General features: G+C 34.1%; 1 protein-coding gene across 6 annotated transcripts in view; it reads right to left on the reverse strand.

The window, feature by feature from the left end:
• HECTD1 (HECT domain E3 ubiquitin protein ligase 1) overlaps window positions 1-13,790 on the reverse strand; it is a 76,651-nt gene that overhangs the window by 14,576 nt on the left and 48,285 nt on the right. For 3 of the 6 annotated variants that reach the window (XM_070940316.1, XM_070940333.1, XM_070940310.1), the window contains 6 exons: window positions 13,370-13,546; window positions 9,053-9,889; window positions 6,888-7,109; window positions 2,765-2,898; window positions 2,287-2,443; window positions 483-705 (listed from right to left, as the gene is read on the reverse strand). In XM_070940316.1, coding sequence (XP_070796417.1) covers window positions 483-705; window positions 2,287-2,443; window positions 2,765-2,898; window positions 6,888-7,109; window positions 9,053-9,889; window positions 13,370-13,546 — 1,750 coding nt within the window. The remainder of the gene's footprint in view (window positions 1-482; window positions 706-2,286; window positions 2,444-2,764; window positions 2,899-6,887; window positions 7,110-9,052; window positions 9,890-13,369; window positions 13,547-13,790) is intronic. The other 3 variants (XM_070940342.1, XM_070940324.1, XM_070940351.1) reach the window with 2 other exon arrangements.

Raw genomic sequence — 13,790 nt, forward strand, 5'->3', positions numbered from 1 at the left:
CTGTACTCAAATACGAAATGGGTCAAATTTGAATTGTTTTGAAACATTTCTATTTCTGAAAATTTTATCCAGCACAGAATGTCAGAGCAACCAATATAATTCTTCATTCCACAAATGAATTGCTCTTGAAACTTATCTTTAAATTATAAAAAAATAAAAACAATTTAAAAAGATTGGGTTAGTTTTCATGCAGTTAAAAATATTTTATGTAATTCTTCAATCCACATCTATTTATCACAGTAAAGATAAAAGCTATGAAAACAGTAAAGAAATAATGGCCCCAAAGACTGACACAGTATTCTTAATATTGAAATATTTCAAGACATTGTTTCTGACATGTATTAACAATTGTTTAATAGAATATTCCTACATATATTTATTCAGAAATATATGTGTTTGTTGTAGTTTACTATCAGAGAAGCAGATATAAATTTACAATTTTAGATTATTTTACAATTATGAACATATTCTTGAATTCTTACGTATATGTTGGTTCCCATATTCGTCTAAGTTTATCTGATTTCACATTGCCATTGCAGGAAAGCTGTAGCAATTTCTGTACATAGTAAAATATAGTTGACCGGAAATTTGTTAAGGGTAATTCAACTTCACGAGTTGTACCGAGTCCTGTAACTTTCAAGATAAGTGCTAAACGTGGTGATGGCATACATTCAACTTCTTCTAGGAGTTCCGAATGAGGTGTTCCTGTAACCAATGAATTGATGAAAAATTAGTAATAATTTACTATTTTCTGAGGCACCTGAAAACTCAAGTAAATTTGAATTGCTGCAATCTTTGTGTACAACGAAGTTAAATGTGCAATAAAGGCAATGGGGCTGAATTTAAGGAATGAACTCACAGCCTTACAATTGTAGAGGCCTTTCAGAAAGCAAATACTGGGAGAGGGACAACAGTAAACATGAGCAGTAAGTTCTAAAGATTGGTAAAGGCACACTGGGGCCATTATAGTTACACACTACAATCTTCTTAAAATGCCATTAGCAATTTGCATGGTGTGTAGATATAGAAACATAGTGTCTGTAAAAAAATCTCCAACTTAGTGAAGAAAAATGCTCAAGGAGTATCACAAGATTATTTGAAGAGTTCAGTATTTCCTTCTAGTTCCGTTTGCCTCAGGTACAGTGTTTTTGTGGGATCTAGGGAGTAGCAGTACAAAGTTTTACTTAGTGTCTTTCTGCATTGCTTACAATCTATCACATATTTTTGTTATATTGCATCTTGCATAACTTTATTGTCAACTATAGTGTATATAAATAAACTTAAACTTTTTTAAAAAAATCATCTTTACTTCTCAGTTACCCAGCGTTTTTAAAATCTTGCAAATTTCAAGATTTACACCATTTTCAAATAAATTGTCAAAAAACAGGAGGAACAGTAAAAAAAAAACAACAATAAAGAGCCACTCTTATGCAGTTCTGCTGCTTTTTTAAACTAGAGTTACTTCTGTAGTATATTTTAATTTTCTAACTGTTCAAGGAAATTACCCTTTGGAGAATATTTTTCAAAACTAAAATTAACTTTTGCACAAAATTGTCTGCTGCTCAAAAATCATATCAAATCAAAATCAAATATTTATTGCTGCCATAAACCAGCATAAATTATTCAGAAACACGGCAGCCTGTTTTTTCTGTGAAGAGATAACTTTGCTTGGACAATTAATTCAACAATGCTAACAAATACAAGATGGGATAAGCAGTATAGACACTGTCTTAAATAATTACTTTTAAAATGGAAAAAAGAGAAGAACCTATAAATTCATTAAAGTACAAGTAAATTTTTTAAATAGTAAAAGTATTTATCCCATTCCTTCAAATTCTATTCCTTTAAGTCCCACAATTAGCCTCTACTCAATATCTGTGGTTTTCAATTCCTTCCACTGAAAAAGGTGTGTACGCCTACAGTTTTATCCCAACAGGAAGGTAGCATGGGAGATTTGTTGGTATAACACTGTTTTTTCTCTCCCAATCCAATCATTGGCTTCAGGGACAAAGATTTTATATATAATATTTTATATTTATATCTATATCTATCAGCTTAATGTATTTTCTAATATCTGAACTAACCTAGTAATTACATGTCTAATAATGTTGTGACATAAACCATAGAAGTTGGTTCAAACATTCCACTAAACCCAAACCAAACAATTCCATTGTTGTGGCTCAGCAATCCTCCTCCCCCCTCCCGCAAACCAGATGTTTTCCTCCTCTGATGCTTTATTCACACAATGTGAATTTCCCACATTTTTAAAACTGGTCTCATGTGTACCTGGGGGAGGAATTTCTAAATCAGTTGTTTGCTGCACATTAGTACGGCCAGGTCTTGGATCAAAGGTAGGTACTAGAGCAGAAAATTGGCGCTTTAACACATAGTCATCATCCCATGTTCTTCTACGTCCTCCTTTTGTTTCATACTCTTCTTCTTCCTGTTCAAAACATTATGATATGGAAATAACTGAAAATATGTAGGACTAATTGAAAATATCCGTTTGATTTAAAGCATACATAAACACAAAAACTATGGGGAAAATGGAAAAAACTTTTATCAGTTAGATTTAAGCCCAATTTCAACAAATAAATCACTTGTACTTTGCGATTCATTAACACGCTAAAAAAAAAAAGCAAACATGTACAGTATTAGGTTTGTATAAGCTGCTCAAATTTTGCTACAATTATAAATCTCTCTTAAATTCAAGACCTGGAATAAATGGAGAGAGAATAGAACTGTTAAAACATATACACTGTACCATTACTTCTTCATATTCCTGATCTTCCTGATTGTCATCTTCATTTTCATCATCCTCCTCATCTGGCTCTGGTAGATCTTCATCATCATCTAATTCAGCCAACAGAGTGCTAGCCCGACAACTATCAAGGAAATCTACACAGAAAAACATAGACAATCATAAGGTAGTCTCTAAAAAGAAAGATAGCAAAGGTGATAGATGAACTGATTTGATAAATTCAAAGCAGGAACAGGAAAAAGAAGTTCACTTAGAATGATGTTCAAGAAAACAGGACTGAAACCTATTTTAAGAAATTATGACAAATTAGGGCAACATTAAGCTGAAAAAGGAAAAAGGATTTCAGAAAATAACCTGAAAAAGAATGGAAAACTATTTGTAATTAATAAAAAACCCAAACCAATCTAAATTTTAATCTTAATGTTAAATGAAGAAATAGAAATATGCTGGTTTTTTCCTGTATGATAAGAATGAGATTTTATACCCATTATTTCCCTCCATACACTTTTGAAAACTTCACAATAGCGATAAAACGATTAACAAAAGATATATTTCCACTTCTTGCCTTCAGAAAGTGTGATAAAACCCTGAAGAATCATCTTTGTAATTATTTTTAGAACTTCAATTCTAACAAACAATTGTTACCTTACCCTAGCAATTTGAACAATATACTCTACTCAAAATTATTGCCTATATAAAACAGCAACGCATTAACTTTCTATGCCTGATCTCATTTCCCATACAATTGCTGCAAGATAATAACTATTTTGCTAAGCAATAGAGGACTCAACAAACTCAATTGTGGCTGTAAGTCGAGCATTACCTACATTTTCATGAGCACAAACACAGTGCAGCTGCCCTGAACGTTTTCCTTCAGAAAACAGAAACAGTTCATCTATGTAACATCTTCCAACAAAGTAGATATCCACACAACTTCATCAAAAAGTGCCTGACCAGTCAACCCAATATAGCACAACCAGTACAAACTGTAAACAGGGTAACACTGCCATACATCAAAAACATTTCAGAAACCGGCAACAGATTAGATCCACATGACATCAATGTGCACACAAACCAACTAAAGCCTTCCAAAACATCCTAGCAGCCCGAGAAGAAAAAACAGGAGTCATGTAGAACATACAGTTAAGGACTGAAACAGCCACTACGTAGGACAAAAAATCGGAAGACTAGCAGAGCACATCCTTGAGCACCAACTAGTAGTCAGAAGACATGATGAAAAATGTCATCGTTCTCCGTTCAAAATATCACCATTTGTTTTCCCAATCTGTTTACCTAACAACTGTGGACTATATATTCTCATCCTATTATATTAGTTCCCTCTCAGACCCTCACTTAATTTATCCAGTGCCATTTCCAGGGTTGCTGTATTATTGGATAATAATACTGATGTTAACTGCTTTCTTTGGAGAGAGAAAGCATTTCAGAACAGTGTCCTGGGTTTAGCACTTGATTAACAATGGGTGTAAACAGCCCATTACTCTATTATTATAATAGGTGATTGTAGATCAGTATTTCATGCTGAAATAGTTTTGGACACCACAATAATATTTTTTAAAAAGTAAATATATAAATAAATCAGAATTTCCTGGGAGGAACAATGAAGATGTCCACAGATCTAAATCAAAGCACAAATATTCCCAGAGTTTGTTTCATGTATTTGAGTAAAATACAATTGTTTTCAAGAATCAATCTTTTGAATGTTCTGAAATGTCCTTAATTCTTTTCTCTGACATGAAAATAACAACTTGGCAGAGTTATTGCAAGGCTCAGAGGAGCTATTACAACACTCGGCTTCTCATGTTGCCATTTTAGCAGAAAGTCTTAAATATTCTGTACTGTGCAAGGACTATGCATTGCATTTTATCATGTTTAAAGTCTACCTTGGACGGTAGCAATACAGTAGCATTTTAAGTGTTATACTAGTATTTTGCAGCGCTCTCTGAGCTGTTTACAGTGTCAGCATATTGCCCCCAACAATTTGGATCCTCATTTTGCTGACCTTGGAAGGATAGAAGGCTGACTCAACCTAGAGCCCCATTAGGGCCAGAGCTATTATTGGCTGAGGCCTTGATGGAACAATTTGGGGAAACTATTGTCTGGGGAACAAGAATAGCAATGGTGCACAGAACTCACTGAGGAACCATTCTGCACCTGATTTTGCTCTTGGACCTCATAAACACAGATTAGGTTGACTTTCTTCCCAATTTAATTCACATCTATTGGTTTTTATATTTTATATTTTAGCTTAAGAGCACGGTAACTTGAGTGGTAATTAATGGAGCCAGAGAATAGGCTTTATACAGAGATTTTATATGAAGTATATGCTCTTTTCATATGTACTTCAAAGCACACTTCAGAAATCAGAGATGACACATGGATGTTTGGCTACTGGTTTGTATTTAAAGCATGGTCTCTTCTATTTTAGCCAGTGTATGCATATATTTAAATGATGGTATTGTTGGCAATGTTTGAAATAATAATAATTGGGGAACGTGTTTTTTTTTTTTTTTTTGGCTGTTGTTTTAGTTAACCCTTTTTAGGTAATTAAGACTATACTACAGCAAGCTCAGTTACATAGGCAGCATCTGCAAACATGTAAGGAAGCCACGTATTATAACAATGGAAATCCAATTGGGCTTGAGGTCTCCTTGTTTGGAACCTTTCCTGAACATTAAGGAAACTCCTATTGCAACCTAAAAAATGGGAAAAGATAATCAATGCTTTGATTTAAGTGTTGGGTATAGTACCTCAGAATAACAACAGACATTTCAATAAGAACTGCATAGGATTTTGTCTGTTGGTTTTTTTTTTTTTTAAATGACAAAAAAAAAAACTTTAAAAGTTTCTGCACATTAGCTGATCAGTATTATAAGAAGCAAGATTCATGTTGACTTCCTGCTGTTTCCTATAGCAAGAATATTCTAAATATTTAAGGTTTTGTACTGCCAAATATGTAATGTTAACACTTCAGTTGTTTTTCAGTATTATTTTATGGGTTTCTACAAGAGTCAGTTCACATCTTATGCCAAGCCATAGCAAGGTTGTTTGCTCCTGCTTCAATGTGACATATAAACCAATTCATTAATTCTTACACTTTTGTATAAGGCAGACCACTATATTTGGTTCAAGGAATCATAATTAAAATTCCTAGCTCAGCATTAGATATGAATCAATTTACTGTATTGAAGATTGAAAATGGAAGTAATTTCAACTAGTTCTGAAGCAACACGACTGTAAGGATATTAAACAAATGAAAATGTGTTAGTATATTTTTAAAATAAGTAACCATATTTATACTGAAAACATTAATAAGCCTCTATTTGGCCATATAAATAGAATCACATTTCTCTGCTCTGTATCTTGTATAATTATAATTTGCTGCAGATATCTAAAAGAACAAACTAACACTGGTGCTGCTTCCAAACACAATGTATAAACCAACTGCCAACAATTATTTGGAACTGAGGTTTTGAATTTGAACAAACATTAAATATTAAAAACACTATGGAAATGCTAATTACTAACTGCAAATGCTTTTCAACATTTTTGACAATGTCCCTGAATCTATTCACATCCCAAAGTGCTAATTTCATGAAATATCCCAAACTATTCACCAACTTACAGAGGAGGAAAGAGAACAGTTATGAAGAAAAATAATGAGAAGTAGTCATTTTTAGAAGCAAATTTCTATCTATATTGTTATAACTATGCCATGGTAGTTGTTGCAAACTATTCTTCAAATGAATGACTGTAGCAAAGCATGAGGAAGACTATCCATTAATCCGTGCAATACATGTATACAGATGATTATTTCATTTACTACGGCATTCAAATTTCATGTCCTGTATGTCAAAACACCACTACTGAAATATCAATAAAGAAGTACCTTAAGTGACAACCATGTAAGAGAAGTGTGTAGAGCTGAAGTATATGGAAATATTGACAGTAGTTGAGATCCTTTGTGAAGAGGCCTTTATGTAGCTAATAAAGGGGCAAACAATCATTTGATATGCTTTAGTAAATGAAATTACTAAGCACAAAACCTGTGACAAAAATAAACCATGAATGGGAAATCTGCTTATGTTCATTTAAAAATAAAACTTACCATATAAAGAATATTCTGCTTCCTGACCTGTATCGCTCTCACTAGATGTTGATGTTAGGCTAGTAGTTAGAGTGTTACTAAGTGACTGACCAACAGATAAAACTGTAGTTGCTGTGGCTACATTGTTGCTGCTAGTAACACTGGATGTAGACATGGTCACTGTTGAGGTGGTACCAGTTGTAGTCAGATTAGGAAAACTTTGGGCACCCATTAGAGGAGAAGCTATAAAGATATGGTAAGATAAAATAAATAATCCAAAGTAGTACAATTTGCATTAATGAGTGTTGTGTATTAAAAATAAACCAATATTAAAAAAGAAAAAAAAAACAGAAGTCACTAAGCTTATGGTAATTAACGCAGAACTGCAGGCCAAGAAAAAAATAGACTGTTAAATAAAACAAAACATCAAAATAAGTATAGAAGCAACTGTGATTCTTATGACGTAGCCCACATATCTAGTTGTAATAATTATATGATGCGTAATCCATATTATAAAAAGTTTGTGATTATAAAGAGTTGATGATGTATGTGGGCTATTCCCTGTTCAAGGAAACTGAGAGTTCAACAATGTTTGTTACTTTACACATTCATAGCACCACTGCATCCAATCAGCTATTCTTAGTAGGACAGGACCAGAGAATCAAAAGAAAGTAGGAGTTACTATTTCTATTTCACTTTCTAAGCAGAAACATATTTAGAAAATTCTGCAAGACTCTATTTCTTTTTTCTGATTTGTGTAGACTGAACAGCCACCATAAAGAGTTATTTTAGTTATTTTATCAAATTTATTCGGCCGCCCATCTAACCCAAAGTAAATTATGATCTTACAGGCAACAATTCTACTGTTTTAAAATGAGCATGCTTTTATTTGTATGTTCAGGATGTGCAGTAGTTCTTCTCCTTGAAAATCATTAGATCTTCCCCACTTCAGTTCATGATTTGCTGTCCATTTGTACACCATGGTTTGTTCAGCAGTGCATCATAACAAACTACAGTCTGGCATGAACACAACTTTCACTACCTGCTATCAATCATTATATTTTAGTGATCCTTTCTTAATAAGCTCTAGGATGGAAAAATTAGATTCAATAAAATGTTTATAGAACTGCAAAATACATCATAGAGGCTACTTGGCTATTTAACTGATTTCATCACTTAAAATTAAATGTTTAAAGTTGAAACATGTAATACAACATACATTGATTTACATAAGATTCCATAAAAATGTCCTCAATTATATACCCTGATTTATTTTAAGTTTCCCAAGTACAAGCAATAACATTCCAAAGCAAAATGAAAACTGCATAGTAGCCCCTCAAATGGTTTATGGTATTTAAGCTCCATTTCAGATTCTAATGACTTCAAGTTCTTTTCTATGAAAAATAACTTCACTATTTCTTCACTGCGTGTAACAGTGCTCATGCCATTTTTTTAAATGGCTCTGCTAAGTAAAAGCAACATCTGACACAAAAACTAAATAATTACACGACATTGTATTCATTCAGGTATAACACACTTAGAAGTAGGCCTTCAAATTCTCAAAATAGGATTTATTCCTGTTTTTTTTTACCAGTTCTTTAGTAAGAAACTGAGTAAAATATAATTGTTTTCAAAGTGGCACTATATATCTTCTGGTGGTTGTGTTATAAAAAAAAGCAGTATTTCTCTACTGAAAATAATCAAAATCCACTATTCAATAAGACCACTACATAAGAAAAAATGAATGCAGGCAAAGTCACAATATAAAGATTACATATTTCTAAATTAGGTAAAATATAAATGTAATGTTCTGAGCAGATATCAGTTAATACATGGATGCATTCCTTGGGACTTCAGCTATTAGCTAGAATTAAAGGTACAGTTAATACAATTAGATAAAATCAAAATCAAAAGCAAATAGCATGGCAATGGGTAGATTATGTTTGACATTTTAATGAACAAAATATGAAACCCAGTTATTTTACTCAAAACCAAACCCTTTTAAAAAGGGCAAGGAACATTCTACAGTGTGACTGTTATTAGCCACACTAAATCCAACAACATATAACAATATGAGGCAATATGGCTAATGTTAAGTATTCAATTGCCCTTCCCAAAGTTATTTCAAAAGAACACTTTCTTTTCTACAGAAATTGCATCAGTTTATCAAAACACTTTTTACTTACTTGCAGTGCTCATGACATTTCTTCCCAAAGTATTAGTGCTGTTATCACTGCTACTTCGACTTAAATTCATGTTGTTAGTAGCATTGGTGCGAGCTATATTTGCCACTCTCCGGACAAAGGACTCCAAACTAGAGGTTTCCCGCGAAGATAAATTAGGCACACTTGCACTGGAACTCATTGGAGCTCCAGCAGCCAGCAGTGAACTCACTGACAGTCTGTTACTTGCTGAAGAACTAAGGGGTCTTTGGGAAGCAGCTTCTTTATTAGTTAGCTCAGATACTGAACTAACATCTGGAGAACTCACACTAACAATTCCCATGGATATGGCATTGGATTCCCCAGTCGCACGGATTGAGTTGTCAGGTCCTAGCTTTCTTTCAACATTTTCGTTGCCCACATCTGCTGTTAAGGTGCTGGTACTTGCACTGGATGCTGAACCTACTTCAGTTTGGGGCACACCATCAGCAGTAGAAAGGACAACTATTGGCTCATGGACGTCAGTGCCCGAAACTATATTTTGTTCCATTACATTTTCAGATCTCCGTTCCATTTTGGTCGAACCCAAGCTGATGTCGCTGCTACTGGCCACGCTACACACAGAACTGCTACTTCCTTTTCTACTTGAGGAGCCTGCAGCAGCAGTCATCTTGTCTGGACAGTTGTTTTTCACCAAGCTGCTCCATGACTGCGTTGTGCCTGAAACAGTGGATGAAACAGGTTTGGGTGATGCCGCTGAATCAGGGTCGTACCCTGGGGCAAGCTTGAGGTCAAATTTTCCTTCTGCGCCCATACGGTAAGAGTTAGAGCCACCAGCATCCCAGGTGACATCAATCCAGCCTAGAAAGGGACAGGAGTTTGTGAGACCCAGCAGAAAGCAGACAGGAGCGTGTCAGACAGTAGCTCCACAACATGGGATCAGCTTCCCATCGGGCCATTATTCTGAGCTATAAAAATACTTCAGGGAATTTGAAGTAAAATAAAAATGTAAAACTCAAACAGCATGGTTGTTGTAGATGCTATCTGGTTGTTCACTGTAATTCTACAGATTTGAGAACCCATCCAAATTCTGGAAACAGAATTTGATGTCAACTTTAAAAAAAAAAATTCCCTTAAAAATAAAAATTGACCTACATGAAAGAAATATATGGATGTTTAAAGGGTATGGCCATTTATTCTTCATACCTCTATATTTTAAAATCTTAAATTACTGGAAATGTTTGGGTGTCATCTTTTCCTATTTGATCTTTGTTTAAAGATAAAAATATCTTTATTTCAGATAATGCCTGACTTATTACTAAATTCAGTATTTGTTTTAATGTGACTTTCTGTAAAATGTGAAAATCATATATACAGAAAAGCAGAGAGAGTCTGGAACGATAAAGATGGCACACTCATTCTCTTAGGGCTCCGGACAGCTGTGAAACCTAGCTTTAGTCCCTGTCTTTAGTTTGATGTTTGTCACTATTTATTGGCCCCTATACTATTTTGTGGGTTTTGTTAGCAGAGTATTTTAATGTGGGCTGTCTGCTAATTTAATGTTTCTTTTAGTTTTTGTACACCACCCAGGGTCTACCAGAATTGGGCAGTTAATTAATTTAAATAAATAAATAAATAAATTCTAAACTTATAGTTAAAAATCTAGAACTAAAAATTCTCCTTAGCATTATCCAATTTAATTTCATTATATACAATGGTAAAAAAGCAGTTACCGTGTTTCCCCGAAAATACGACCTACTCTGAAAGTAAGTCCCAGTTTGATTTTTACATGTGTACCCAATATAAGCCCTCCCCCCAAAATAAGCCCTAATTAAGACCCTGCCCACTCCAGGATGCACGGGTAAAAATTAAGCTAGGGTGGGGATGGGGATGTGTGGAGCTGCCTTACTGCTTATTTTTGGACAGTTGCAGCCAGGCTTCTCACACCTCATCCCATTTCTTCTGCAGCCGGCAAGGCTTTCCTGAAGGCCTCTGTAGCCGATAACAGAGCTTTGGATCGATCTGGAGCTCTGTTATCGGCTTCAGGAAAGCCTTTCCAGCTGAAGAAGTTCCTGAAGGCCTCTGATAGCGAAAAGGAGGCTGAGGGTGACACACGCAAGTGAGGTGAGTCAGAGGATGACATTCTCCCCCGAAAATAAGACCTGGTGCCTTTTTTGGTGGCAAAAAAAATATATAAGACAAGGTCTTATTTTCGGGAAAACACGGTAGATCCCAATGAAGCGAACAAGGTATGAAAATGCATAGTAAACTTGATAAAAGCCAAAGAAAAAAAAGGCAAGTTGCAAAATGTTAAGCCAGAAGACCATAGCAAGCTGTTTTTATATTATATATAGAGAGAGGGCTTTAGTTTTTCTTGAATAATTGATCATTCATACAGTATGAAGCACATCAAAAATAAGGGTACAATGGTTATAGTTAAACTGTACAACCTATACAATTAGTATTTGATATGTTTTGTTTATGATTTCATTACTATATGTGAAAAGCATGTTACACTCACATCATATGAAGACAAGACTTTTGGTCTAGTGCAACAAAGTGTTCTTTATTAATTAACTAGTTTTATTGAAACACATTTATAGAACTATACATAAAAAACTTCCTGCGTACAGGTAGATTAGATTTGAAAATATCTACGGATGTCATCTCTTTTGGTTAGGTCAAGAGTCTGTACTATTTAGTCACCTATTATTGTTATTTTTAAGAGAATGGCAGATTTCATTATTTTTCAAAGGAACATCGCCTAGTATAGGTCTCAATTGTCCTTGTTTGCTTTTCCTTTGGAAATAAATCTGTTAAGTTTCAAGTATTGGTAATCAAACTTATTTCAAAACAATTGTGGTTAGCACTGTGTAATTATTTATATTTTAGAAAGCATAGATGAGGTTAATTTCAGCAACTGCCCTTTTTATTTAACATAGCCAAACAGGTGTCATCAGAGTAGAGAACTGTAATTGCAGACTAACTCTGCCCACAGCCTGAAGTTAGGTCCTGAAGGGCCTAAGGTTGACTCAGCCTTCCATTTTTCCGAAGTCGGTAAAATGAAGATCCAGATTGTTGGGGCTAGTATGCTGACTCTGTAAACTGCTTAGAGAGGGCTGTAAATCAGTATATAAGTCTAAGTGCTATTGCTAATTTTTCTTGGTTTTGAGAAAGTTTTCCAGAGATATTAATTGCTGAAATTTGCTTTGGGTAATAAAGAGTGACATATGATGGAAGTAAAGCATTATGAATGGAATCCTTACAAATGGATCAGTACTGAGAAAGGATATGTTAATACCCCCTTGACTGTTTAATGTATTTATGAATAAATGTATAAGAAATACTTGTGCTAATATTAGAAGTATATTGATTAGGGACATAAACTTGCATATATTTGTATAGATGACACTGTTTTATAACGAGGAATACAAATCTGCAGATTACATTATCAAACACCAAGGCTGACAAGGAAAATAGAATGAAGGTTTGCAAGTTTCAAATAAATGGTAAAAAGACTAAAACAAGTAGATGAGTATGTATACCTTGGTAGAATGTTAATTAATAGTGTAAAAATGGATGGATATTTTAAAATTCGCAAATATTGGTTAAAAAGAAGCAGTGGGTGGTCTTTTACTTATCAAAAGAAGTAAAATGTCTCTATAAAACATGTTATCGTCCATTTTATTATGTGGAAATAAGAGCTGGATATGACAGGAGAAGCAAAAATAAGTTGATTTCAATAGGAAAAGTGTTCTTGAGAAGTATGTGGGATAGAGTATAAAGATTCATGGATATATGAATTAATATTGATTGAAAGCAAAAGTGTGTGACTAGTGAGAAGGAATATACTGAAGTAGTATAGCTACACAGAGAGAAGGAATGAGAATATAGCTGCAAAGCAAATCCTGTATATGAGGAAAGGATATTCATATCACAAAAAGGGAGTGAGAAAGTTGGATGGAGTTGATGAGATTTATAAAAGTGAGAAGGAACAAAAGGTAATGTATGAACCAGTATATGAACTGGGTGAAAGCAAGGCTGTTTTTTTAAGAATAGAAAGGAATGTATATATGGAATGTTGGAGTAAATTAGTTTTTGTTAAGTTTTATTATTTTTTGGCTTTCTATTTTTTACTCCTTTTCTTACTCCATATAATGTTGCTTACCTTAAAAGGGAATAGCGAAATGACTATCAAATTATCAGCCAAATGTACCAATTATTGTTTTCGCAATGATTTCTGAATAAACATTTTCCCACTCACATAGGTTAAATATTCAAGAATAAAAGACTATTTTAATAGTCATTTGAGAAGAGGAAGTTATTTAAATATCTGCTTACCATTATGTAATTCACCTGTAACAGTGCCTTCCCCTTGGGGGCTGCCATCTTGATCTCTCCATTTCCAGTCAATTCCTCTGATGACACGAGCACCTGGAACCATGTATTTCAGAACCTGAGAACGAACCAGTCTTCTCTGCCTTCGCAGATTAGCCTCTGCTTCTTTAGCTGCTTTTCCTAAACAGATGTGAAATTTGGATTATAAACCCTATTTAGACTCAATCTATACATCATCAGACATTCTAATCTGGCTCAAAGTAGCTGAAATGCAATGAATGCACCCCAAGCTGATTATGTCACATTAAATTATCTTTATGGCCATCAACAAATATTGGGAAAATACACAATTTAGGGCCCAAATTACTGTAGTAGTAATAGTAGTAGTGGTGGTGGTGGTGGTAATAATAATAATCATAATGAA

The sequence above is a fragment of the Pituophis catenifer genome, unplaced genomic scaffold (genome assembly GCF_029215685.1).
Source record: "Pituophis catenifer annectens isolate HBS135680 unplaced genomic scaffold, rPitCat1.0.hap2 SCAF_1, whole genome shotgun sequence".
Taxonomy (NCBI): domain Eukaryota; kingdom Metazoa; phylum Chordata; class Lepidosauria; order Squamata; family Colubridae; genus Pituophis; species Pituophis catenifer.